This window comes from Carettochelys insculpta, chromosome 14 (genome assembly GCF_033958435.1).
Source record: "Carettochelys insculpta isolate YL-2023 chromosome 14, ASM3395843v1, whole genome shotgun sequence".
Lineage (NCBI taxonomy): Eukaryota > Metazoa > Chordata > Testudines > Carettochelyidae > Carettochelys > Carettochelys insculpta.
Genome location: NC_134150.1, coordinates 7,328,596 through 7,353,715, shown reverse-complemented (window position 1 = coordinate 7,353,715; position 25,120 = coordinate 7,328,596). Strand labels below are relative to the sequence as shown.

The following is a 25,120-nucleotide window of genomic DNA, read 5'->3' as shown; positions in this document are numbered from 1 at the left end:
ACAGCAGGGCAGCCCTGAGGGATCATGGAGTCTGATTGGGTCCCTGCCCCCATGCAAGGTTGGCCCCTGCCCACCCCCTCCTCATGGGAGTGGATGCTGAGTGTTGCTGGCAGCCGTTACGGTATTCTGAGGGCCACGGCCAGCTGGGCTGTGTCCGGCCCGGATCCGCTGGCATATGAGTGGCCCTCTGGTGGCTGTGGTGCCCCTGCCCAGTGACCCAGGGTGTGCACCCCATTGGGTACTTCCCAGAGGGTCCATTGCTGAGGTTTGGGGTTGCCTGGCTGGCTGAGGTGCAGCTGGAGGGAAGGTCGATTACCAGCCCCCACTTCTTGCTGGACCACTTGGTGGCTGGCTTCATGCCCAGTATGGTGGAGCTGGCTGGCACTGCCCGGGATGGCAGGTGTGGAGGAGCTGTCCCTGGTCCCCAGAAGGCTGTGTAGCTCCCTGTGAAAGGGGCAGGATGCAGGCCCTGCCCCTGAGTGCCCAGCTGAGTCCCTTGCCCATACATAGTCCTGCCACAACTCCTTGACTTTGCTCCTGACTTGGTCAGGAGTGTGGGCAGGGTGTCCCTGGGAGGACAGTCCATCTGTGAACTGGGTGAAAGCAGCCACGTTGCAGCATTTGATCCCCATTACTTTAAGGACCTCCTCCTCCTGCCAGAGGCCCTGGAGGTCCCTGAGCCCTGGCTCCATCTAGGAGGTGGCTCACTTTTTCAGAGCCTAGCTGGTACCCTGTGAGCACTGGACACACTCAGAGGGGGTCCTGGGGCTCCTCCAGGGGCTGTCTGCTGGGCATTGATTGCAGGAGCACTTGTGGGTTCTCCCTGGGGTGTACTGGTGCAGCACGTATGATGGCTGCTCCCAGCACGCTGTCAGCTTCCTGCTACAGGGTTTCTGGGTCTGTGCAACTTTTAAGTGCGATTGGACGCTCAGACCGTAGAACCCTGCAGCCATTGGCCAGCAGTATCTGCATGCTGGCTGGACGGTGCCATGGAGGACCCCCTCTTTCGAAAGAGTGGATCGTGGAGTGTCTACACATTTTTTTTTCCAAAAGGCCCTTTCAAAAGCAGGAGCCCTTCCTACCACGAATTAGGAAGACCGATTTTGAAAGCCATGGCATATTCCTTCGATTTCCTTTGGAAAGGGTGTGTGTAGACACGCCAGGCCCTCTTTCAAAAGAGGGCTGAAAATTTCGAATGCACTGGCCAATGTAGATGTGGCTTTATTGTCCCAGAAGATCATGAACCTTTGGAATGTAGTCTTTCGAACTTCCGGGTCTCACATCTACCATAGTCTTTTCCTAGAGAAGTTACAAGCAATATCGGCCTGCAATAATACAGAAACTTACTACAATTCAGAATTTTAAGGATTTTGCAGGAAATTGCCATATCTGACCCAACACCCTATTATGCCTGATAATCCCTTTTCCATCTTGGTGTTTAGGAGTTACATCGTTCAGGTACCTGTGCATAGTTATTTTCCTCCCTCTCTGTCGGTTAACTCTGGACTCTAGGGCACATCTTTGCATTCATTATATCCCCAGGGCTTAATATTCCAGCTGTGGTCACTTCAAAACAATACAGGAAAACACACGGCAGCTGTGCTCTGGTACATGAGATCTGTGTACCCATCCCCAAAATGCATTAGCCCTTTGTCGAGCATGACAGATGCAAACCAGTTGGCTGCAGTAGTTGAGTAGAAGGTAGATATATTGGCTGCTGGATGAATAGTTTTCTGTTCCCTGAGGCTATGTCCACACAGCAGCCTAAACTATGCAATTTGTGTAGCTTATTGTGAGTGTAGTTTGAAATAGGTTTTTTCAGCATTTGGCGCTGTCTAAACAATACCAAATGTCAAAATACTGCGCTATTTTGAGGTATCCCTTATTCCTCCTGCAATGACGAGTACAGGGATGCCGAAATAGCACTTTTCATAATTTTGAAATAATGGGCACATGTCAAAGATATGAAGTAGCTATTTCAACATAGCCTTAGTGAGCAGGGCAGGGGCTGTGCCAGGGCAATCAGGGATGTACTAGAACCATTTAAGTCAGGCAGACACCATAAGACAGCTGGAGCCAATTAAGAACTTGTTAGAAGCAAGTGGTTTCAAAGTATGTCATGTGGAAGAAGTACTCCTTTTTATAAATATTTCTTAAAATACCTCACTCCTGCATTTAAGATTCTAACATATCAAACCATAGGATTAATTCAGCATCTTGGAAATGGACAGAAAGATTGCAAGGTAGCTTGACATCAGAAATATCTATACATTTTGTAGTGATAATTTTCTTGGGCAAATCCAGTGCTGTGAATCTTGCAGGCATCCTATTGTGACTTCTGACAGAGGCATCTGGCACACTTCATTTTTGTTTTAATTAAGATAATCTTTAATGTTAGTATCTTTTTTTACAATTCAATGGCTAGTTTGGCACCTCTCATCTCACAGCTTGACTTCATAGTGTATACCTATAACATTCATAAACTGATCATTTACATACAATATCCAGGTAATTTTTACCTGTTTCAGGTCATTATATTTCAAAAAGAGTCTCTGAATTGCACATGCAGCAGTTTACAAGGACAAATGCCATTTGTGTAAGAAAAGTAAAATAAATATTCAGTTTGCAAAAAACGTACAATTTGAGAGGCTCATTTGCCGCAGTCCTGAAAATGTATTCCTTCATGGTTTTCACTTCCACTGTGACAGCTGTTGGCTGTTCTCTGCTCTTGGCAAAATAATCTTCCTTCCTTCCTTCCTTCCCAGTCAGCAGCCCATCTTTAAGTGCCTTTTAGGCTTGGAAGAGCTTGGCACCAGCCTTCCTCTCAGCCTTCTACCAGTAAGTCACAAGCAATATACCTCCATTAAGAAACCAGGAAACAAGAAGGGACATGTGACCTGAATTGGACTCTGGAATAGTCCCATAACCCTACCATCTCAGAGGTGGATTATGCATTACCTGGCTGTTATTTCTGTAGACAATGTGTGTCTTGAACTCTTAGAGGATGAAAATCACTCTGCAGTAGGAAGAAGCACAGACTTTTTAGTCAGTGGGTAATGAGAAATGAACATGAATTCATGCCATTCCAGGTTACCAGTGCACCAATCCATAAAATGCCATGAACAATAACTGAAGTCAGTGTAGTCATCTATTTACTTTAGCAGGGCTATCTGTGATGTGGTTACCTCGTGCAAGAGGGTTGCATTTGCTAGTTGACAGCACAGTCACTACAATCTGAGCTGCCCCCTCTCCGAGGCAGAGGCAAGTGTCCAACAAAGCACGAGTACGGCTGGACAGCGTGGGGAAAGAGGTGATCATTTCATAGTCCATTTTAGACAAGACTTGCTGGGAGCGAAGGACATCAAGGATGTGGTTGAGGCGCCCTTCTGTCATGCAGCTCAAAATAATCTGTCGCCCAGAGGCTAGGATCTGGCAAGAGCTGTCTTTGCAGCAAGAACCTAGAACAAAAAGGAACAGAATTAAATATGCCAAACTATCAGACGTTTTCATTAAACAGTCAGTGGTAGAATTAATGTCAAGAACAAAGTGACTAACAGAAATGTAAATTCAGTGGAGCAATAGGAGCTGATGCAGAGACCATTTATTGGCTGTCTTTGTTCAAAACTAGCACTGATCATAGACCCAGACTACAAAAAATAATATTTAGTGAGATGACTTATGAGGAGGGTCTGATCCTGGTAATCTGTCATCTGTATAACTGTTATGTAAGGTATTTAGCTATCGCTAGAGAGTATTAGTCTACAAAGTAGAGGACAGAAGAGTTGATGGTACTTTAGGTAAACCTGAAGGGTAGTACTATTGAAAACTTTCATTGCTTCATTAGAGGATCTTAGCAGGGGCATCCACCAAACCAGATCTGTGCAGAAATTCTCCATTAGGCTGTCTTTCCAATAAGGGAAAGGAAATAAGAAAAGGTCACCAGTACTTAGGAGACCATGCCTCAGTCTTCCTAGGGATGTCTCGTACCACCTGGGCCATGTGTTGAATTGTCTTAGTATAGGGAGCGCTTTCTTGGTTTTCCCAGAAACCATGTTCTCGGCACCCAAGAGATCAGATGAGTGCCCAGCTTGGTGGAGATCAGTATAGCTCAACTTAACAAGTTTTTCACTTTGACTTTTTACAAACTTTTTCATTATGGAACAAAGAGACAGCTTTCATAGACCAACATTCAGCCTTATCCACACCTGCTCTGTAGGCAGATTAAAGCCTTTTTCAGGTCTTTCCCAAAGAAAATATGAAAATGATAAAAATGAGGTGGGAAGAGTCTTTTTTCCAACTGATGTTTTACATCATCAAAAACTTCCTCCACGGAGGTCTCAGAAATTATCACAGTGAAAGGTTAAACTACACACAATATTTTTTCTTCTTTTGTTATAATTCCATCTTCACCAAAAAATTTTCTATATCTGGTGAGATTTTTCTTTAGGCTCCTTTCCAGTGAAAATACATTTCTGAACAATTCTGAAAAAAATAATTGGTTCAAAGGCCAAGACTGAACTTTTAGTAACCCTGGAACAGACTCACAGGCTATCTAATCCAGAATACTGTTTTTTTATAATGGCAAGTACCAGCTTCAGAGGAATTACAGTAATTACCATTAAATGCATAAGAATATGTCCAAAAAACATTTTTATCTGAAACACTGGCTACATTGTGGCAAAGTAAACTATTACTAAAAAACATTGCCAGTGACTTCTGGTTTTTGAGCAAAACTTAAAAGGATCAACATTTTCTTTGGACTCTCACCTGTTAACATTTGTTCACACCGTGTGCTTTGGAATGTGCTATGGTAGGGGCTGTGCTCAGGTGGCCCAGATAACTGTAGTGGCTGCTGCTGCCGCACCTCTGGGTCCCTTTGACACTGACCACCGACTTCTCTGCCTACATGTGGCACAGAGGTACAAGGAGTGGAAAAGGAATGGTGCTGCTGCAGAACTGATTCGCTACTGCCTGAGTGAGCTGGGAACAAATAAAGATGGGTGAGATAAGACTTCAACTGAACATAATAGAGCTTCATCTATGGATAGTTCTTGATGTATAATTAAACCAGAGTTTAGATGACTAACTTGTCACTAAATATTACATCTTGTGAAAACTTGCCACCAGATCCTCCTCTTATGAAGTTTTGATGTTTGTTATGGACACATTCTGTCAGATTTTAAGAAAATGCTTATAGAAGAGTAGGGATGATGAATTCCCAGGAGTCAAGCATCATCTTTTCATACAGCATACCACCTCTGTTACACCACATATAGGCCGCGTCTACACTAGCCCCCTCCTTTCGGAAGGGTCATGGTAAAGAGCAAGCTGCGAATATGCTAATGAAGCGCTGCCATGAATAATGATGGCTGCATGTGATTCGAAAGTGCCACTTTCGAATTGCGTGCCACCCGCATAGATGGGGGCCTTTCGAAAGGACGCCTGAGACTTCAAAAGCCCCTTCTTCCTATTTTGGCCCCTGTGGACCAGAGGCAGTTTGCCAGGGTTAGCCACTAGCAAGGTGCCAGATGCTTTGATTACATGGGGGGGTTCTGCAGCTCCCTGAGGCCATGATTTGCTATTTACAATTCACCAGTGAAGTCTCCCAATGGAAGAACAGTTGCAAAAAACTTGCCCCACTACAATTCTCAAGGCCAGTTCTTCTACTGCAGTGGACTCTGTTGCACCAGTTATATCAAGAGAGCTGCCTTGTGCATGAGACACTAGAGAAGTTTGCTCTACTGATTCATGCACTTCATGCACCCCAGAGAGAGAGAGATATTTAGCATGTTTTTATGGATCCTGAGCTAACAAATGATTGTTTAATATATGTATAGTATTTGGAGGTGAAAACATCTCAAAGTTTTCTCAGTCCTGCATACCTCTTTTTTGTGTTGTATTTGGGGCTGTGATATCTGCAAGTGCCATCTGATTAGCCCTCTTGCTTCGTGCAGGGCTGTCAAGAACAGTTGACAATTTCTCTGTGGTTAGATGGACTCTCTTGTCCATAAGCCAGGTGCTGTTTTTCTGTCTACACATGACCTGTCAAAGATGAACACAGATAAGAAACTACTTCTACATTCTTTCTAGAAACGACTTCCCTTATTAGGCAGCCTCTCGTAGGAGCCTAAGTTGTTTTTGATAATGGGACTTAGATACTCTTGAAACATTTTCCTCCCCAAGTTCATATATGTAAGAAGACAGTTTGCTCACCTCAAGATTGTGCACATGTGTCTGAAGTGCATGTGGAACTGAGCCTTTGCAGGCGTTGACTGCTCTCTCCTGAAACAAGGAAAAACACCCACCAATTTAGTAAAATTCATATAATGTTCATAGCTAGAACTGGAAGGAAACTTAAGTGGTCATCAAGTCCAGTCCTCTGAACTCATAGCAGGCATCCCCAAGCACCATCTAGACCATCCTTGACAGGTATTTGTCTAGCAGGGTCTTAAAATCTCCAATCATACAGATTCCACAACCTCCCGTACGCAATTTAGTCCAGTGGTTAACCACCCCGACAGTTAGGAAGCTTTTCCTAATGTCCAACCTAAATATTCAATTAATGCATATCATAGGAGAATCTCTATCCAGACACTGGATCAAATGCTGATCTGAGTTGCACCAGTGTATGGGCAAAGAGTACCATTGGACTACTCTATATTTACATAGGTGTGACACTGAAGACTTTGACCCAACATCAATCATTATAATGGCTTCTGCTTTTTTCATATAATAATAAAACTGAGTTTCAGATCCTGGTGTGCTTTGAACAGTACTTTTAAGGATATCCATAGCCTGAGATCAGTATGGCAGTAATGGGATGAATGTGACATACTGTCTCCTCTAACGTGCTCAGCATTGCATGGACTTTTGTAACAAGTTTATGTAGTGAAAACACAAAGTTGGATACCTGTCACTGCTTGTAGCTTTTGATCTCATTTTTCTTAATTAACTCATCTGCAACAATTTCATTCAAATCTTCTTTACATTTCAGTATATCTGAGTTCACTTCGGTCCCAGATATTTCAAAGTTGTTTTGACCCTGGAGTCTTCAGAGTTGTTTTGATCTTGTTGTTTGTTTGACCAATGAGCTGATGACAGCCAATGGGCCAAGCCCAGTGGTGAAGCAAGCCTCTGAATTTGATTCTCTCTCTTAGCAGTACTGGTCAGAATTTGCATGCAACAACTTTCTTAGTGGATCAGAACTAGCTGGCTTTTTTATTTTAACTTAGTAACTTACTTTTATCTGGCTGTTTTCACTGCAAACAATTGAATCCTACTTTTTATACTTCATAAAAACACATTTGTTTATTATTAAGCATAGTGTAAATACTTATTCCTTGTTGGGGGCAAAGGTGCGGGAGCAGCCACTGTGTGTATTTCTTTCATTGACAAAGGTGGCTGACCTTATACGTTTTCTCTATGCAAACTTTTACACAGGGCAAGATGGATTTATTTGGGGCTTTGGTCCCTGTTGGGAGGGGGGTTGGGTTCCTGCTGAGCCCTTCCAGAGCTGAGCTGGTTCAGTATCTGTTTTTTCTCTGTTCAGGGGCACTAACCCCAACACTGTGTTTTGGCTGGGGGAGGCTAGAATTTCTGGCCCAGCAGCACCAGGTTAGTGGGGAACCAAAGAGAGCAGGAACGCAGGTGTCAGTGGCATGATAAGCACACCAGGGGAGAATCCCAAGGGGATTTCTGTGATTTAACCCTTCACAGGACTGATCTTGGAATTTTGACTTGTAGGCCTGTGAAGCAATAACAAAGAAAAAATTTCAAATTGTATGAGCCCAAATCTGAATTTTGCACTAACCTTTGCATCAATCAAACTGTAGATTGCACTGGAAATCTTCTCCTTGCTAAAAGTGCTCAGAATTCTTTTTAAGAGTCCTGCACATTCTGTGAGAAGAAAAATGCATATTAAACACAGGATGTATACATATCAAATATTTATATGCCAATATACTTCCACTGATTTTATTAGTCTGTTGCAATCATATTAAAGTCCTTTAAATCAAATGTAACTGTCTTTGCCATATATATTTTTATTTTTGATCTAAAAGAAACAATTTAGCATCAAATTTTCAGAAAGGCGCATTCAAAAACCTTCATATTTTATCCTAATTTATTCATGATTGTTCAAAATGAGCTAACTTGCCACATCTGTGAACAGGTGTGAAAAATCTTGACTGTAATTTATAATTACAATGTCAAGGTTTATTAGAAACAGAGGACCAGATCCTCAGTTAGTACAATATAGCTCCTCTGACTTAATGAAATTTGCTCCAGTAGGAACAGTGATTAATTTGAGATCAGGCTGTTAAAGGCAGATCAGCAATTCTTCAAATACTGAATTTTGCTGGCAAGCTCCAGTCAAATCCTACAATCATCCATGCTAAATATACTGCACGACAGTAAAACTAAAAAGGCATCCTTATTAAAAAAAAAATTAAAATCCCAAACTCTGCAGTGTTCTGATGGTAGTGCCCCAACCATTTCATCTCTTAGTGGGATTACAACATGCTGTTGCGCCAGGAGAACTGTAGAATTCAAAAGAAATGTCTTATCTAGGAGAGTAGAGGAACAAGGTGGGTGGACCAACTTCTGATGTTGAGAGAGACATGCTTTTGAGCTCACACCGCTCTTCTTTGGGCTACAACAACACGGCATTAACTAGGACATTCAAACTGTTTGTGACTGCAACAAGGAAAGAGTACATACTCAGTATTACCTGCCATTTGTGGCCTGTAATCTGGGTCTTGGTGCCAGCACAGTATGATGAGCTGTAACAGCTTGTTTCTCTGGGGCAAATTGCTCTGTATATATTCTGTTTCAGTCCCAGGCCGCAAGCCATTACAGAGTCCTGTCACTACTTCCAGCATGGTTTTTTTCCCTGCAAGAGAATAAAAAATGTTATTTAAAAATTAGAATCCTCCAAACTATTTTAAGATGATGTTTAGTACAGGCTATTTTCTGGTTTTTTTCAAACTAAGAACACTCATTAAAAATGAAAAACAAAAACTGGCAGCAGTCCATTTATTTTTGGTTGGATGGGCTGTTTATGAAATAAGTTACACCTGCCTATGCATGCATAACTATTAAGCTGCATGCAAAATACCCAATTTGCAGTTACAGTTCCTGCGCGTGCAGACTAACCGCACTTTCCGCTATGCAGTTTCACCTGAAAATTTTTAAAAAATTATACCTTCATGCAAAAAATTCCTTTGAACTGCTACAAAATGGTAGCAAAAGTATAAAAGCACTACCTTGCATTAGTATATTCCACATGCTATTTTTAAGGTGAGTCTGTAAAGTCTGTCAGAATGAAAGCTGTTGCATGGATAATAAACAGAGAAATCTGCTAGGTGACCTGTAATCTGCAAAGCCAAAACACCGATTTATTCTGATGTGATGTATACACACAGAACTCACAAATGTGAGAACAAAATTATAGCATGCTACCCCCTTCACTTTTCCCTGTGGCATATACTGTTTACTCCCTATGTGAGAGCAGGCCAGTGATTGAAATACATAGTATAGTATCTTCATTCATACTACACAATGAGATGCTGACCTTGTGGAACACTGCATTGGGAAAATGAGGCGTATAGGGTATTTATTGCTGAACTTTGCTCGAGCCCTACATATCTGGAGAAGGCACTAGGGAAATCTGAAGAGATGTAAAATCATGAGCCCGACCATTTGTAGTCATTAAAGTTCCCATGTAAGAATGAAGATGTTTACTAGTTCTGATATAATGGCTTAATTCCCGCTGGGCTAACTGCATCCTGCCTACCTTCATTCCCTCTGCAGTCTCAGTTGGATACACTAGCCTTCATTTCCTGCCCCAAAGGGTTGTGCAGTATTAGTGTGAGTTGAATAGCTATGTTCCTCTTGAGAACTGGTCAGTGAAGTGATTCTCAGAAATGAATGTGCTTACTAAACTGCAAAAAGCTTTGCGGCTCTTTTGGAGGAAGGGCGGGGTGTAAACATAGCATGACTTATTTGAGAATCATGTTTCATAGAAATAGTCTTTACACAATTGTCAAAAAATTTCCACATCGTGCTGATTCGCAAACCATCTGATTCTTGGATCCTGCAGTGTTTAGTACCCCATAGACAGGCAGGCAGTTTCCTTTTCTTGAACCATGTAGTGAAAAAGAAAGTCCCATAAATAGAGAGGTCTGGAGCCCTTGCCATTTTCCAGACAGGGAAGCATGCTAACTGTAAAGTAGTTTGATAATCAAGTACAGAGGCACATTCTTCTTCACTTATGATGGCTCAGACTGAAACTTCATTGTTGGAGCAATCAGCTGGAGGAGGAGCAAGCTGGGTCACAGTCAGGATCACGATATGGCACTGCCACTCTCGCAGAGCTCAAGAGTGAACAGAGAGCAGACCCTTCTCTACCGTGTGCCTGCCAAAAGCTAAAAGACAGCAAAAGAACCTGTACTTTAAAGGAATAAGAAAGGGACTGGACTCAGTCAGTGGGGCTGAAAGCCCCACCACTCTCCCTCAGAGCTGGCACAGAGCAGTGGCGCAGCACCACCATGGTGTTTCAAAGGGGTCCAGAGTGCTGGCTGCTGCCGCTGCTACTTTGGTGGTGGCAGCAGCCGGAGCTCTGGATCCCTTCGAAATGCTGGGCCCCAGGGCAACTGCCTGTTTTTCCCCCTCCCTCCGTAATCTAGCACATTAAGAACTAAGTATAAGTTCCCTATTTGGGACCTGAAATTCTCAATGACATTTAAACACGTATAAAAGGCTCACTTGTACTCGCTGAACCTTTCCACTAAGGGCATGTCTACACTGATGTAATTTTCACCTTGAGTAGACACGCCTGCACCAGCTCTCATTGACTGAGATTGTTCTTGTGTACGCAGGCCTTCCACCTGCTCACTTTGCCATGGGTACGTTTTAATTTTTGTATGTTTGGCTACGACAAGACTAGAGGGTTTTGTCGGCAAAATGTCCGTTTTGTTGACAAAACCCACAGGGCGTTCAGATTCCCAAACACCTTTGGTTGTTAACCGCCGTACCATGCTTGCCACAAGGAAGAACGCTGCTGTTGACAGAGATCTGTCAAAAAAAAAAAAAAAAAAAAAAAGACAGTCTGGATGTTCCAAGGAGCCTTCTGTCAACAGAAAAGGCCTCAGAGACACCAGGCAACACTGTCTGCTGTGATTCTGGGTCACCGTTTTGCCGATAGAGTATCCAGGCAGTCTGGCCACTCTCTGTTGACAGAGTGGATCGCTCTTTTGATTCTCTGTGATGGTCTGGACGTGATCTGTTGACCGAAGTTTTGTTGGAAGGTATCGTCCAACACAAACTTCTTCTGACAAATCCCTACAGTCTACACATAGCCTTAGTTAGATTAGAACTAGTGCAGGTATGTCACTTAAACTGGAAATTACACTGTCCAGCTGCAGTGCAGACATACCCTAAGATGCTGCCTAATATCAGTAGGCTGCAATGTGATGTTAGTAGTATTCTGGATGTTACAAGCTACAAAGCTGTTTTTGCATAAAAGATAAGAAGGTCAAGATGACAATTGAATAGGCTGCTACCGTCAATAGGCTGGATAGTACATAGTGAAAGTGATGGCGTAAAAGTTACCCCCGGGAAGGTATCCATTTCTCTTACAATAAGGTTACGTCTATACTAGAGAGTTTTGTTGACAAAACCCACAGAGCATCTACATTCCCAAGGCATTCGGTCGACAGTAAATCAACAGAATGCGGCACTTCTGTTGACAGCATTCTGCTGCTCCCCCATGAGGCAGAACACCTCAGTCAACAGGTTCTGTTGACAGAAAGCCAGTCTGGACGTTCCAGGGCGGCCCTCTGTCGACAGGGTTCCAGGACACCAGGCAGCCCTGTCTGCTGTGCTTCTGGTGGGCAGTCTGGCTACTCTGTCAACAGAGTGGATCACTCTTTCGATCCGCTTGGGAATCGGTCTGTCAGATATCTTCGGACAAAACTTCTGTTGACACATTGCTGTAGTGTAGACATAGACCAAGAATCTTCATTTGGGGTTACTACTTGCTGTAGGAGATGTACTTCTGTAGAAATGTGCATTATTGGGATGCCCAGTTGGTGGAATTTGATTTTTAAATAATTTTGCAATATTATACTGTTTATTTTAATCTGTTTCCATTTTTATTGAATTTTACAGTTGCACAATATTATGGGATTGTCAGACAATTATTTAACAAAGGTAAATATTGAGATTTAAAAAAGCTAAACCATTGAAACACAAATTACCAATATCACATCAAAATATATGAAGCAAATATCCTCAGATCAAACTCTAATACCTTATCAAGCAACATTTTTCTTACTTTATCTGTACATTTCAACTATCATTGGAAATATTTTGTTGGTTTGTGTGTGTACAGTGAAATCAATATTTACTGACATTTATTAATCAAATTAATCCTTCCAATCCCTGTAATAGGGATTTGAGCTAAACTGAGGACTAAAAAGACAGGCCTGTTGATATCAATGTTGCTTAGAGAAGGATAAATTCAGATAAAGGTAATGAACCATAAAAAAGAGAGAAACACTTACCTTCAAAAGGTTTCTGTCTGCTTAAGCTTTCCCAACATATCATTCCAAAGCTAGAGGCAAACAATAATGAAATTGTGTTTACTAATTTGGAATTTGTTGGTATTATGATTACTTATTAAAAGACAGAGTTCATTAATCCCATATTACACTGAGTCCTTTACTGGCAGGATTTCTGCTTTTGCATATTATGTTTCAGTGTCCATCTGAGCTATCCTTATACAACACTCGCGGGGTATAAAAAAAAAAAGACCAGCTAGAATTCTGCTTCAAGGTAGATTTACTCTTAAATTCTGTCTATCATTTTCTAAAATAACTCACTGAATTTTCTTCTGTGGGCCTCAAAGCCTTTCACTTCCCTTTTATGGTAGTAATTATAAAGTGTTTGGTACTACTGAGCATAGTGAGAAGAGAATGAACTACTAGCAGTTGACTCACCGAAAGCTTGATTCAAAGATTAATGAATCTTTGTCTACATCAATGAAAATTGCATAATGCTATAAATCTTTTTCTTCCAGAGATGTCATTGAAACATTTAAATGTTTTTATTTAAATCAACACCTGGGAAACACTGGGTGGGAAGAACACTTGCATATATGTGCAAACCAAGGCATGTCACACCACTGCTACACATGAAAAAACAGTCACTTCCAACATGAAAAGGACGTGACACCTGAGAATAGGCATTATGCCTCTGAAAGTGAGCCTTACACTTCCTTCCTGTTTGAGCCTCACATATTTTTCATGGCAACAGACGCACAATCACATCATTCATAGGTATTATTAATTACATATATAACATGTATTATTTTTGGTCACTACAACAATAGAAAAGGAACTGAAGGTGTTGGTGTCATACAAAATAAAAGCTTTAACACTAGAAAATTGGCCATATATAATATTACGTATAAAGGTTGTCATAGACTCCGTGGTGCTTGCTATGAAGGCATATGCTCATGGAGTCACACAGTTGTTATTTTTAGTTTTTCCTTCATCCATGAGTATCATGTAAGTACTATTTCCAAGATGTATGTGCCCTCTTTATGTAAGTCACTCCAGTGAAAAGTAACTGCCTGATTTAGGCGTAGCGACTTCTTCCAGAAGAGATTCCACAGGGTCTTAAAGTCCATCAAGACAAAAATCGTATTCATTTTTTTAAACAGGGTCTCAATCAGGCACCCACTAATTGTGCCTAAATATTAAATAATGGTGTAATTGTTTACACCACCACCAACAGCCGCTTAAAAAATTTTGACTAGTTGATGCTAGATTTCTAAGTGGATTGTGCCTGTGTGTGCAAAGAATGGTAAGAGTACAATCTTGGCATGCATTTTGAACATTTAGGCCCCAATGGCAGTGTTTATAAAAAGAATATTGAGGTATTTATAAAAATATAATCAAACTGAAGACATTTGGAAAGTGAACTCTGGCCTCATGATTACTTGATGATTAACACATGCCTATTTTTGTAGGCAGAAGAAGTTTTGTGCAGCTAGTTGAAAGCATGGAATCAGTTTATTGTCTGCAGTTGAATGTTTGTATGCTCGAAAAATCAGTCTAGGTTCTGCTAAAAATAATACTTCATCTACAAGGATCTGTCACTTTCTCTTTGAGTTCCGAGAACTCCTCTTAGATTTCAAGTAAATCTAACATAAGAACCAACATGATTACATACTTCATCACATGTTTTTCTATTGCAGTATGCTATTTTTTTAACTGTAAATTAATGTTTTAAAACTGAAACTGGGCAGTTGCTTAACCTAGAAGTATGGCCCTAAGTCCTAATTGTTAATATAACATAGGAATGGCCACACTGGGTCGGACCAGATGCCAGGTGCCCCAGAGGAAATAACAGGACAGGTTTTAAGGCTTTCAGGCACATATTCTCAGATCTTTAACAGCGTGCCCCAGTCTACTGAAATGCTGACTGACAGGTTTACGTGTATTCAGATTCCTAGGTTGTGTCTACAACGCTCCGCCTGCCCCACTTCTAGAAGGGGCATGGTAATGAGTGGAGCAGAAGATGCAAATAAGGGACAGATTAAAATATCTCGCACCTCATTTGCATATTCCCATGAGATCTCACTTCCAGAAAATGCCCCTCCGGAAGCAAAAGCTGGCATAGGAAACGGGGAAGGAAACGGGGGTTCTTCTGAAGGAAGCCCCCTTCTGGAAGACTCTTCTTCCACAATATTCCTAATTTGGACTATTAGGTAGATACGATATGTGTAACAGCTGTTCTTTGACTGGAACATTGTGAGCTGTAGGTCTGTATAGTATAGTATAGTAATCTGTAGTATAATTTTACAGTATTTTTGAAAAAGAAACCATTTAATTAACAATGTGAATTGCCCTCAAGAAGTATGTCTTCTTTAGCTATGACTTTCTCTTAAAAGCCTGTACTAACCTGTAAATATCACCTTCTTGTGAGGGTACACCTCCTTCAAGTATTTCAGGAGGAAGGTAAACCAAATCCCAGCAGCTTCTATTGCAGCTCTGCAGGACTGATCTTAACTGCTGCTTCCTCCAGTAAGTCAGGCCATAATCTGTTATCTACAGAGAAGGATGAACAGTGAATTGCAGCCACAATATGGCATTACTGATATCAAATTTTGACCTGGTACTTTATATTAAGCTAGAGGTCTGATAAATGATTCTATCAGCACGCATACCTTTGCAGCCACGCTCCCACTATTTTTTTTCAATTCATGTGCAGGATAAATGTTGTTATCTACCCTCAGGCATATGCAGATGTGAACCACCAACAGAAACACATGCAGCTGGCTGTGGACACTCTGAGAACTCTACTAATCAGCTGGGTAGCACTTGAATCTCTCCTGGGTGGCCGCCCAGGTGCTCATCTTACAGGGAGCATTGCTTTGGAGTAATTGTTCTGGTTTCATGTCGTGAGACAATGAAGACAAAAAGCTCATCGTAAAAGGCCCTTACCTTAGCTCTGTATTGTATATCCAAAAGGATATTGGAGGGTTTCAGGCTGTAGTGGAGGAGAGGAGGGTCTAGTCTGTGGAGATGATATAATCCATCAGCCACATCTGACAGGATCCGCAGGAGTAGGGGAAAAGGCAATTCTGGGTACAGGTGGTGCTAAAAATCAACATTTGTTTCAGTGTAACGTTCCGTGATATATACATCCATCTTTTAAAATGATAACACAGTCTTTACTAGGAGTCTATCTTGAGATCTACATATAAAAACTATTAGAAAGCTATAGCAAAAATGCTGACCATAACTGAGGCATAATTGCTCATTTTATTATTGCCCTAGCTTCCAAACAGTTTTAACACCCATAGGGGAGCCCTGTAAAAGATCCCTCCTCTTCCTTACCTCGTGTATGAGTGAGTTGAGCGATCCATTGCACATCCATTCAGTCACGATCCCCAGAAGTCCCTGAGACTGGTAAATCCCAAGACAAGGCAGGAGCTGTTCAGACTGAATGCGTCGTATGTTCGCAATGTCTTGGAGTAGCAACTTCAACTCACTGCAAACAGAGCAAGAGTTGAAGAGGCAACATTTCAGAGAGACATGCAGAATACCTGTTAGTGATATTGGAAAGGAGGATGACTTGACAGAATTTACACATCACTACCGTAATCTTGTGTCTAATACCAACAAAGTTTTCTTGACTGCAAAATACCTTTTATATTATGGAAGTACAAGAAAGCAAGCTATTCCCACTAGTATCAACGTATATTTATCAGGTTCTAAAATGCAAAGGAAGGAAGGATGTTTGAGACAGCTAAACTAACTGAAAACATGACCTTGCTGAACTAAATTCTCCTCACCACCGCAATTCTCCTAAATGTATGCATTCCTTGTGCAATCAGTGAGGTCTCCTCCATGCTTCAAATTCTACCAGAATTAGCCATGACCTCACTTGCCTGTCTGGTTGGGATCAAAGCACATCAAAGGATAAAGGTAAGCCACGAAGAGAAATTCAGGCTTAATATAAGTGTTACATGTATCTCTTGGGATATACTGGAGCTGCATCTACTTTTACTCAGGTTGGATTTAGTCTTAAATTCCACTGGAATGTATTTTTAGAAGATTAAGGAAATCATATTTTGCTATTAGACAGAAGATTAAGACTATTTGAGAACTTGAAGTAATAACTTCTTTGGTTATATAACAGTAGCACGGATCTGCAGTTCAGATCAGAATGTGCAGTTTCAAGGAAGATAAATGAACTGATTCTGCTACAGGATCACTCCTCCCTAACTTGCATTTAACTCTAAAATATGATCCCATCTGTGACACTTTCCAAATTGCTGCTTCTTTGCATGAAATCCTGGGCCCACAGAAATGAATGGTAGAATTCACTTCAGCTTCCCTGGGACCAGGATCTTTACAATAATGACAGGGGTTAAGACTTACCCAGTCAGTGTTTCCTGCTGACAAATAAATCTGTATAGCTGCGTCTACACGAGCCGGCTAGTTCGAAGTAGCCGTGCCAACTTCGAAATAGCGCCCACCACGTCTACACGTGGCAAGCGCTATTTCGAAGTTGAAATCCATGTAAGTCAGTGAGATGTCGAAGTCACTATCCCCAACAGGAGATGGGAACAGCGCCCTACTTCGACGTTGAACGTTGAAGTAGGGCACGTGTAGACAATCCGCGTCCTGCAACATCGAAATAGCGGGGTCCGCCATGGTGGCCATCAGCTGAGGGGATGAGAGATGCTCTTTCCAGCCCCTGCGGGGCTCTATGGTCACCATGTGCAGCAGCCCTTAGCCCAGGGCTTCTGGCTGCTGCTGCTGCAGCTGGGGATCCATGCTGCATGCACAGGGTCTGCAACCAGTTGTCGGCTCTGTGGATCTTGTGCTGTTTAGTGCAAGTGTGTCTGGGAGGGGCCCTTTAAGGGAGCGGCTTGCTGTTGAGTCTGCCCTGTGACCCTGTCTGCAGCTGTGCCTGGCACCCTTATTTCGATGTGGGCCGCTTTGGTGTGTAGATGCTCCCCTGCAGCGCCTACTTCGATGTTGTGCTGCCCAACGTTGACGTTGAACGTTGATGGCACCAGCCCTGGAGGACGTGTAGATGCTATTCATCGTAATAGCTTATTTCAATTTCGCTACATCAAAATAAGCTATTTCGATGTAGCATACCTGTGTAGACGTAGCTTATATATTAGAAGATGGTCCAACTACATAATGTGGCTCCTGATTCCAACTGTTCCAAAGGCCAGGAACTTAATTCAGTCCCAAATGTTGTGCACTGTACAAATCACAGATTTGCTATGCTATGTTTTTAAGCTGTAGGACATGTATATTACAGTAGATACTCTCTGATAAATCCTAAGATTTAACTTAGATTCCTCATGCTCCAGCAAATTTCCACTGAAGTCAGTGACAACCTCATTGACTTCAGTAGGAATATACCTAAGTAGAAACTGAGTAATGATACCAGGACTTGGCCTGATGACACTATCAGTAATGCTAGTATCCTGGATCCTATTTGTTTCCTATCCATCTGCAAAGGCTCCTGGTCCCTGACCAGCCTCACCAGCATACAGGAGACTCTTTGATCCCTGAACTGATGCTATTCCCTGATCTCTCTCATGTTCTGGTGTAAGCGATTGGGAGATATCCATTAAATCCTCAAACTAGTATCTATTTTCTGAATGAGGTCCTGTTTTCATCCCCCTACCCGCAGCTACTGCTATTCGAGGATGGAGACTATTTTACAAAACAAAACAAAACAAAAAAAACCCTCTAAAACCTACTTTAAGATGTTTGAATTAAATTTCTCAACCACAGTGCTTCCCAGTGCCCAAAAGGAAGCCCTTCTCCTGGAGAACAATACTGGGAAATGCATGGTGGAAATGTAAGACAGGGACTAAAAGTTACAGCACAGTCCTACCATAGTAACAGTTGCCTCCTATATTTTGCTCTTTGGAATCCTCTCTGGTATGTGTGTGTGGGATACAGAATTAAAGGTAGTACATAAAAGGAATTAATAGGGATAAGTGACTAAAATTGCATTGTGTGTCCCATATTTGGGATCTCTGATTTCCAAAGCAAGTATACTGTGAATGGATATTGCATGTGCACTGGCAGTAACTGCACACAATTTAGATGTGCAACTGCACAAGCACTTTTTATACACACAATGGAACACGCATTGTTTAGAAAAATCAGGCCATGCAATACAAATTGTGCTTTTTTTAAAGAAGGAAAACAATCTTCACCTTGAAAACATAATGGATATGCAGTAAGTTAGTGCCTGTGTTTATAAGTGAACCATGGCTCCAAAGTTTAAAGACAAATTGTGCTTGTTTCTACCTTTTAACAGCTTTACTAACACTATAGATTTCTACCACTAAAACCTGGTTAGCAGTTCAAATGATAAGATAGTATCGATCTTATTCTCATTGCTGGGTTCACTCTATAATGCTAATAAGGTACTATCTGATGAAGCGAGTCTTTGCCCATGAAAGCTTATGCTCCAAAATATGTTAGTCTATAAGGTGCCAGAGGACTTCTTGTTCTTCTCGAAGATACAGACTAACATGGCTACCTCTCTGATACATTTTCCCACAATCACTTTTGTTACTAGAGCAGTGGTTCTCAAATGTTTTGGCCTGTGTCCCACCCTGCTCAACACAAACCATTCTGCAGACCACCAGCCAACTGCTAAATACCTTAAATATTAAATTATTCATATTAGGCTACTGGAGCATAAAAATGCAAATATGCAGCTATAACATAAGGGAAGATGTATTTAGCTCTTATTGCGTATTTCATGTTTACTAATCTTCATTTTAAATAAAGTAAAATATTAATTTATGTCCAAAATAAAAGGTTTCAACATTGTCTTTATTTATGGCAGGGATAGAAGAACCTTTCTTTGGGCTGGGCCCCTGACCAACAGAAAAATCAGTCAAGGACCAAACAAAAGTGAGAAGCAACCCCTCCTCCCACAAACTCGTCATTGATGTGGCTCCCAGGTTTGCCAACCATCAGTAGATTTATGGAAAGTGCATACAAAATTAGCCAAAATTGGACGTGTCCATAAAGTCTAAAAAAATGTGTGTGTCTGTAAATTTTGAAAAAATTTTAAAAAATTAAAAAAAACCCAGCAATTATTCTATAGCAATTAAATTTCTTCTGCACTGCTTCAGCCATTTTACTGTGGAGCAGTGAAAACTGGAGATTTTAGTTGTTTATTTAGCTCAATTGTTGAGGTGATGTAACGTGAATCATGTGATACACGTGATGTTATTATCTACATTATCCTGCCGAATTAGCGTCAGCACATTGGCAACATGACTAACTAAATGAAAGTGAGCTAAAAAGCATATTGTTCTTGTGATGTGTGAATGACAATGATTACTTTTCACTTTTGGTCATTTATGTCATCTTAATATAACACAAAAATTGTGTCTGTAAAAAAAATTTGTCTATTCACAGTTTTTTCCCATTTTATCTGTAAATGAAACTTCTGTCGGTTGGTGACCCTGGTGGCTCCTGACTGAGACACCTTACTCCCCCCATGCTGCAGCCCCATAGGCTGGGGTGAGGGAGAACCAAGGTTCAGGGCTTTTCATAGGCCAGATTAACTGTTCGGAGGTCCCAGGGCTAGTAGATTTTGTGCCCCCACAAGGCTCTGGGGTGGGCCAAAAATGAGGGGTTCAATGTGCACAAGGGGGCTGCTGGGGAGCAGAATGAGTATGGGGGTTCAGGGTCTGAGTGGGGAGCAGGAGGAGGTGGGAGTTTGGGGTCTGGGCAGGAGGAAGGGTGTAGGACTAGGCTGGGGGTGGAGGTCTGGCCAGGAGGGAGGGTGCAGGAGCAAGTTGCGGGTGCAGGGCCTGAGAGGTTGGGTGGAGGAGTGAGATGGGGTGGGGTTGGGGGTGGGAGCAGGGTGTAGGTACGGGTTGGAGTGGAGGTCTGGGAGGGAGGGGGAAGGAGCAGGCTTTGGGTGAGGATCTGGGTAAGAGGGAGTTGGGGAGATGTGGGGATGAGGTCTGGGCATGAGTGGGATGCAGTGTGTTTACTTGGCTCTGCGTTCCTCTCTGCTCCAGGAACACCTTTTGCTGCTCCCATTGGCTGCAATTCTGGCCAATGGGAGCAGCGGGGAAGGCCTCCAATAAGTGCTTTCTGAAACTGCCATTCCCCCAGCAGAGCTGCTTCTTTCCCCCGGGAGCTGGATCCATCCAACAATGCTTGGGGCTCCCTCCCCATGCAGAGGGAAGCCAGCACTAGTGCTCCAACCTCCCACGTGTGTGTGTGTGTACACGTGCACGTGCGTGTCACAGACGTTGAGTGCTAGCACTAGCTCCCTGCTGCGAAGGGGAGGAGGGACATGGACCACGTTGTGAGAGGCCCCAAACTAGTGCAACACTTTAAAACCAGAGAGCAGAAAATAAATTATCAATTTTTGTTATCTGATTTAACATAAAAAAATTGAAAAGGGTGTTTTGGAGGGGAGGGGGCACACAGGGGAAGAGGGAAAGCCTTTTTAAAAACCCTACCACATAAATAGTATTTCTTATTTTAGATTAGAGATTATTGCACTTCAGTTGAGTTTATAAAAATAGGAAAGCAGAACATCAAAACTTAATTCATTTTTTCCTGATCCAACCTCCCTGGAAGTCTTTCCGTTGACACCAGTGGGATCTCAAACAGGCCAGAAAATGATGTGGTTCTACACCATAGCATGGACCTGACTTCAAAATCCCCACGTGCCCATGACTCCAATGTAGTAAGTGGAGTTATGTGGGTGTTAAGATCACATTCATTTCTAAGAGTTCAAGGTCATGACTAATATAGTCCACTCAATCCTAGCCCTACAGTCCTGCAATTGTCTATTCCCCCTTGACTCATATGGGCTACATCTACACTAGCCCCAAACTTCGAAATGGCCATGCAAATGGCCATTTCGAAGTTTACTAATGAAGCGCTGAAATGCACATTCAGCACTTCATAGCATGCGGGCAGCCGCGGCACTTCGAAATTGACGTGCCTCACTGCCACGAGGCTCGTCCCGACGGGGCTCCTTTTTGAAAGGACCCCGCCTACTTCAAAATCCCCTTATTCCCATGAGCTGATGCATTTCAGTGCTTCACTAGTAAACTTCGAAATGGCCATTTGCGTGGCCATTTCGAAGTTTGGGGCTAGTGTAGACACGGCCATGTATCTATTTAGTCACTTACCATATTTTGTATAAAATTTAGATTGTGAGCTCTTTGTGTTTATTTGTACAGTGCATGGTACTATGGGGCACTGAATGTGGGTTTGAGGCATTTGATGCAATCACATCCAAAGTAATAATGACTGTAGAATCAAGCTGCATTATCATTACATATGTCACATTCCTCGCCTAGAGCAATTCAGTCTATTTCTTCCACTTTGTCTCTGTTAATCAGTTGGGAGTCGCTGAAGCATAAACACCAACTGAGGTCAGACATGTACAGTCCAGGTCAATACCCTATTTGCACTACTGTCCTGCCGAGCTGTTTATATGATAAATCAAATACAACACTCACCTCTCTGTTGTATTCTGGCTGGTCAGCAGTTTCAGTGACACGTTAATATTCCGAGGAGTATTAAAGGCTTTGAGAGCAAAGCCAGAACTTGTTTGGATGAAGATAAAGCTATCCAGCTCCTCTTGAGCTATCACAGGCACCACCTTGGCCATTTCTTGCTGTTTAGTGGGGGAGAGAACCAAAATGAAACTGACATGCTTAGATTTGCTTTTGTTACCAATGCCAAAGTACAGTGTAGGTACAGCAATCTTTGTTCACTGAATTACTCTGCACCCTCATTCGAATGACCTTGTATTACCACTCTGGGTCAAACTGCCTTTAAAATGGGAAAATTTCCCCTACCACAGAGGAACATTCTGAGTTTTATTTAACATTTATAGTTCAGTCCTCTGGCCATTTCATTACGATCACCTGGCAATATGGGGCACGAGTCACATTAATATAACACAACGTTTGACTGTCAAGGATAATGTTATAATTTGGGGAAACAACACATTAAAATTCCTACAGAGAAAGATAATTGCTATGAAAAATTGTAACAATGCATTCCAATCTACCTCCAGAACCATGTTTTTTACTGTTGTGCCCTTATTTACTGCATGTCAACAGAACAGCAAGACATAGGATCAAATTCCCTGCTGCCATAAACTGGCAAATCTCTACTGGATCCAGTGGAACTGTCCCTATTTATATTCCCTGTCCCTATTTCTATATATAGTAGATCCCTTCAGCCATTTGTAAGCATGCTTGAGGTGTAATATATTATATATCTCAGTACACACTGACTAGAGATAACAGCCCTCCAGCCACATTGTGTTACTGTCCGAGTAAGGTGTTACAACAGGTGAGGATGTTTTTCAAATACAGAGCTTAAGTCTCCCCTAAATGCTGAAAGAAGACAACAAGAACAGACAGCGTTGAGACAAGGAAAACAGTAAGGAAGAAAATGATCCTCAGAAGCTAATGTATAGCAATAGGGAATGGTTGGTGATCAGTGAGTCAGAAAAGCTCAGAATAGAATGCTCCCTTCAGACTCAGCAGACGGCTACTAAAATGCCATGCAGGAATTAAGGCTTCTGTAAACTACAGACTGGAGTAGTGAGTCAGTGAGGGGTGTAGCAGAGCAGCTGCAAAATGGGGATAACTCTGCATCTTTCTTTTATCCTTTGTTTGTCTTGCCTAATCAGATTGTAATTTCTTCAGAACAGGGTCTGGCTATTACTGTGTTTATTCATATCACCTAAAGCACAATGGGATCCCAAATTTAGTTAAAGCCTCCAACGCTACAATAATTCAAATGATAATCAGAATACAATGTACACTGGTTGACCAATAAAACTCTTCTAGTTTAATTCAAGTTTGATACAACAAGATGGACAGACCTTTTTCTTTTTATTTTAAATAACAACATTCCAGATAGAATCTGAAGTCTCTCACTGGAATACCTGCAGGACTATTCAAACAAAGCACTCAGTCAGTAGCTACATGATGGTCTCTCCGAATGACGTTGTTGACTCAGTTCAGAGGCAGGCAGGGCTGTGTCTGACCCCTATGCTGCTATGAAGTAATTATTGAGCTATATGGAAACAACTATGTGGCAGGAAAGGTTTCAGATGCATGAGATTTCTCTGACTCCCAAAATATAGAATGAAGCCCATAATCTAACTTATCTTAACTTTTTTAGAGACAGGGCAGTAAGTTTACCTGCAAAATTACATAAGCTCTTCCAAACCAGAGATGGGCAAAAAATGCACCATTTATCCCTCAAATATTATGGGGATTGGATAAAATGGAACCATCCTAAATTTACCAAAAAAAAAAAAAAAAAAAGGCAGTCCTGTAGCACCTTACAGACTAACAATACTATACATTAGGTGAACTTTTGTGAGTAAGACCCACTTCCTTACCTAATCAATAAAATGGTAAGTCTTTAAGGTGCTACAGGATTTTTTTTTTTTTTTTTTGATGCTACAGACTAACATGTCTACCCCTCTCATCTGAATTTTAGTTTTGGTTTCCGTGGAGAAAAATAGATAATCAAAAAGTTTGCAAACTCAAAATAATTCCTCATACCTAAAAATGTGTAAAACCACAACTGAGTCTGAGATCTCTAAATGTTGAAAGAGTCTAATAATGAGTCTTGGCTACAAACCACTCCTGATTTGCTAATTTTTATTAAAAAAGAGAACTGTAAAATGAAATAATTTACTGAAACTGTCCTAACTTTGGTGGCACAAATAACATGAAAAAAAATCTGAATCTGGTTTTCTAAAATCTAACCCCAAGCAAAGAGAGTTGTGACCCCAGAATGTCATCTCTGTCCTAAATCACTTGCTTGCAAATGAAATAGATCTGGAAGCAGGATCTCTCTCCCAACCACCAGATGCCTAGTGGGTTGGGCAAAATCCTCAACTCCTCTATAAATTGCCAATTTACAACAAGTGAGGCTCTGATCCCAAAATCGGAAACCCCAGTTTTGCCGTCTTTACTCACATTCAGAATGACTTTATTTCAGAAATAATCAGGGGGATTAATCACAGATTTAATATCAGTAAAAGTGGCAGAATCAGTCCCTTAATGGGATATAAAAAAAGATCCTTGACTAGGAAAAATAGCTCTCAGTGTTGCACTTCTAACAGTTCAGCTCTTATATGAGTACAAACCCTTCTTTTAATACCCAATATCATTTTACTACCCACACTATGTTGTGGTTTCTAACCACGAGTTGTCAAGTCTGGCAGCTGAATGAGGGGAATTACGGAAAGCTGTGAGAGGCTTTAAATAGCTCATTGAAACCCACTGGAAAGTCCTGCATCAGAAAAAGCTTTCAAGCTTAATTCACAGTGTGGCTATCTCCAGCCATATGAGAGCAGCTGTGTTGCGGTTGATTTAATGTGTCAGTGTCCAAATAAGACAAATTAAAACAAACATACAAAGAACATTGAGACTTACCTCCAGAAGTGTGAGCACAGAGCCTACAGGAGTGAAGTAGTGCAGCTGCAGCAAAGAGCTAGGATCTGCCTGGAACAGTGTTGCAATCATAATGTAAGCCTTGTTGGG

At 41.7% G+C, this 25,120-nt stretch overlaps 1 protein-coding gene across 1 annotated transcript; it reads right to left on the bottom strand.

Moving 5' to 3' along the window:
- Nucleotides 1-2,371: 2,371 nt before the first annotated feature.
- Nucleotides 2,372-25,120, bottom strand: LOC142020675 (receptor-interacting serine/threonine-protein kinase 2-like). The gene is made up of 12 exons (XM_075008769.1): nucleotides 25,013-25,120; nucleotides 22,061-22,218; nucleotides 15,906-16,059; nucleotides 15,510-15,665; nucleotides 14,968-15,113; nucleotides 12,564-12,613; nucleotides 8,729-8,890; nucleotides 7,811-7,896; nucleotides 6,214-6,282; nucleotides 5,883-6,042; nucleotides 4,768-4,980; nucleotides 2,372-3,458 (listed from the first exon to the last, which is right to left on the bottom strand). The coding sequence occupies exons 1-12, from the start codon at nucleotides 25,100-25,102 to the stop codon at nucleotides 3,145-3,147; spliced, it is 1,758 nt and encodes a 585-aa protein (XP_074864870.1). The 5' UTR covers nucleotides 25,103-25,120; the 3' UTR covers nucleotides 2,372-3,144.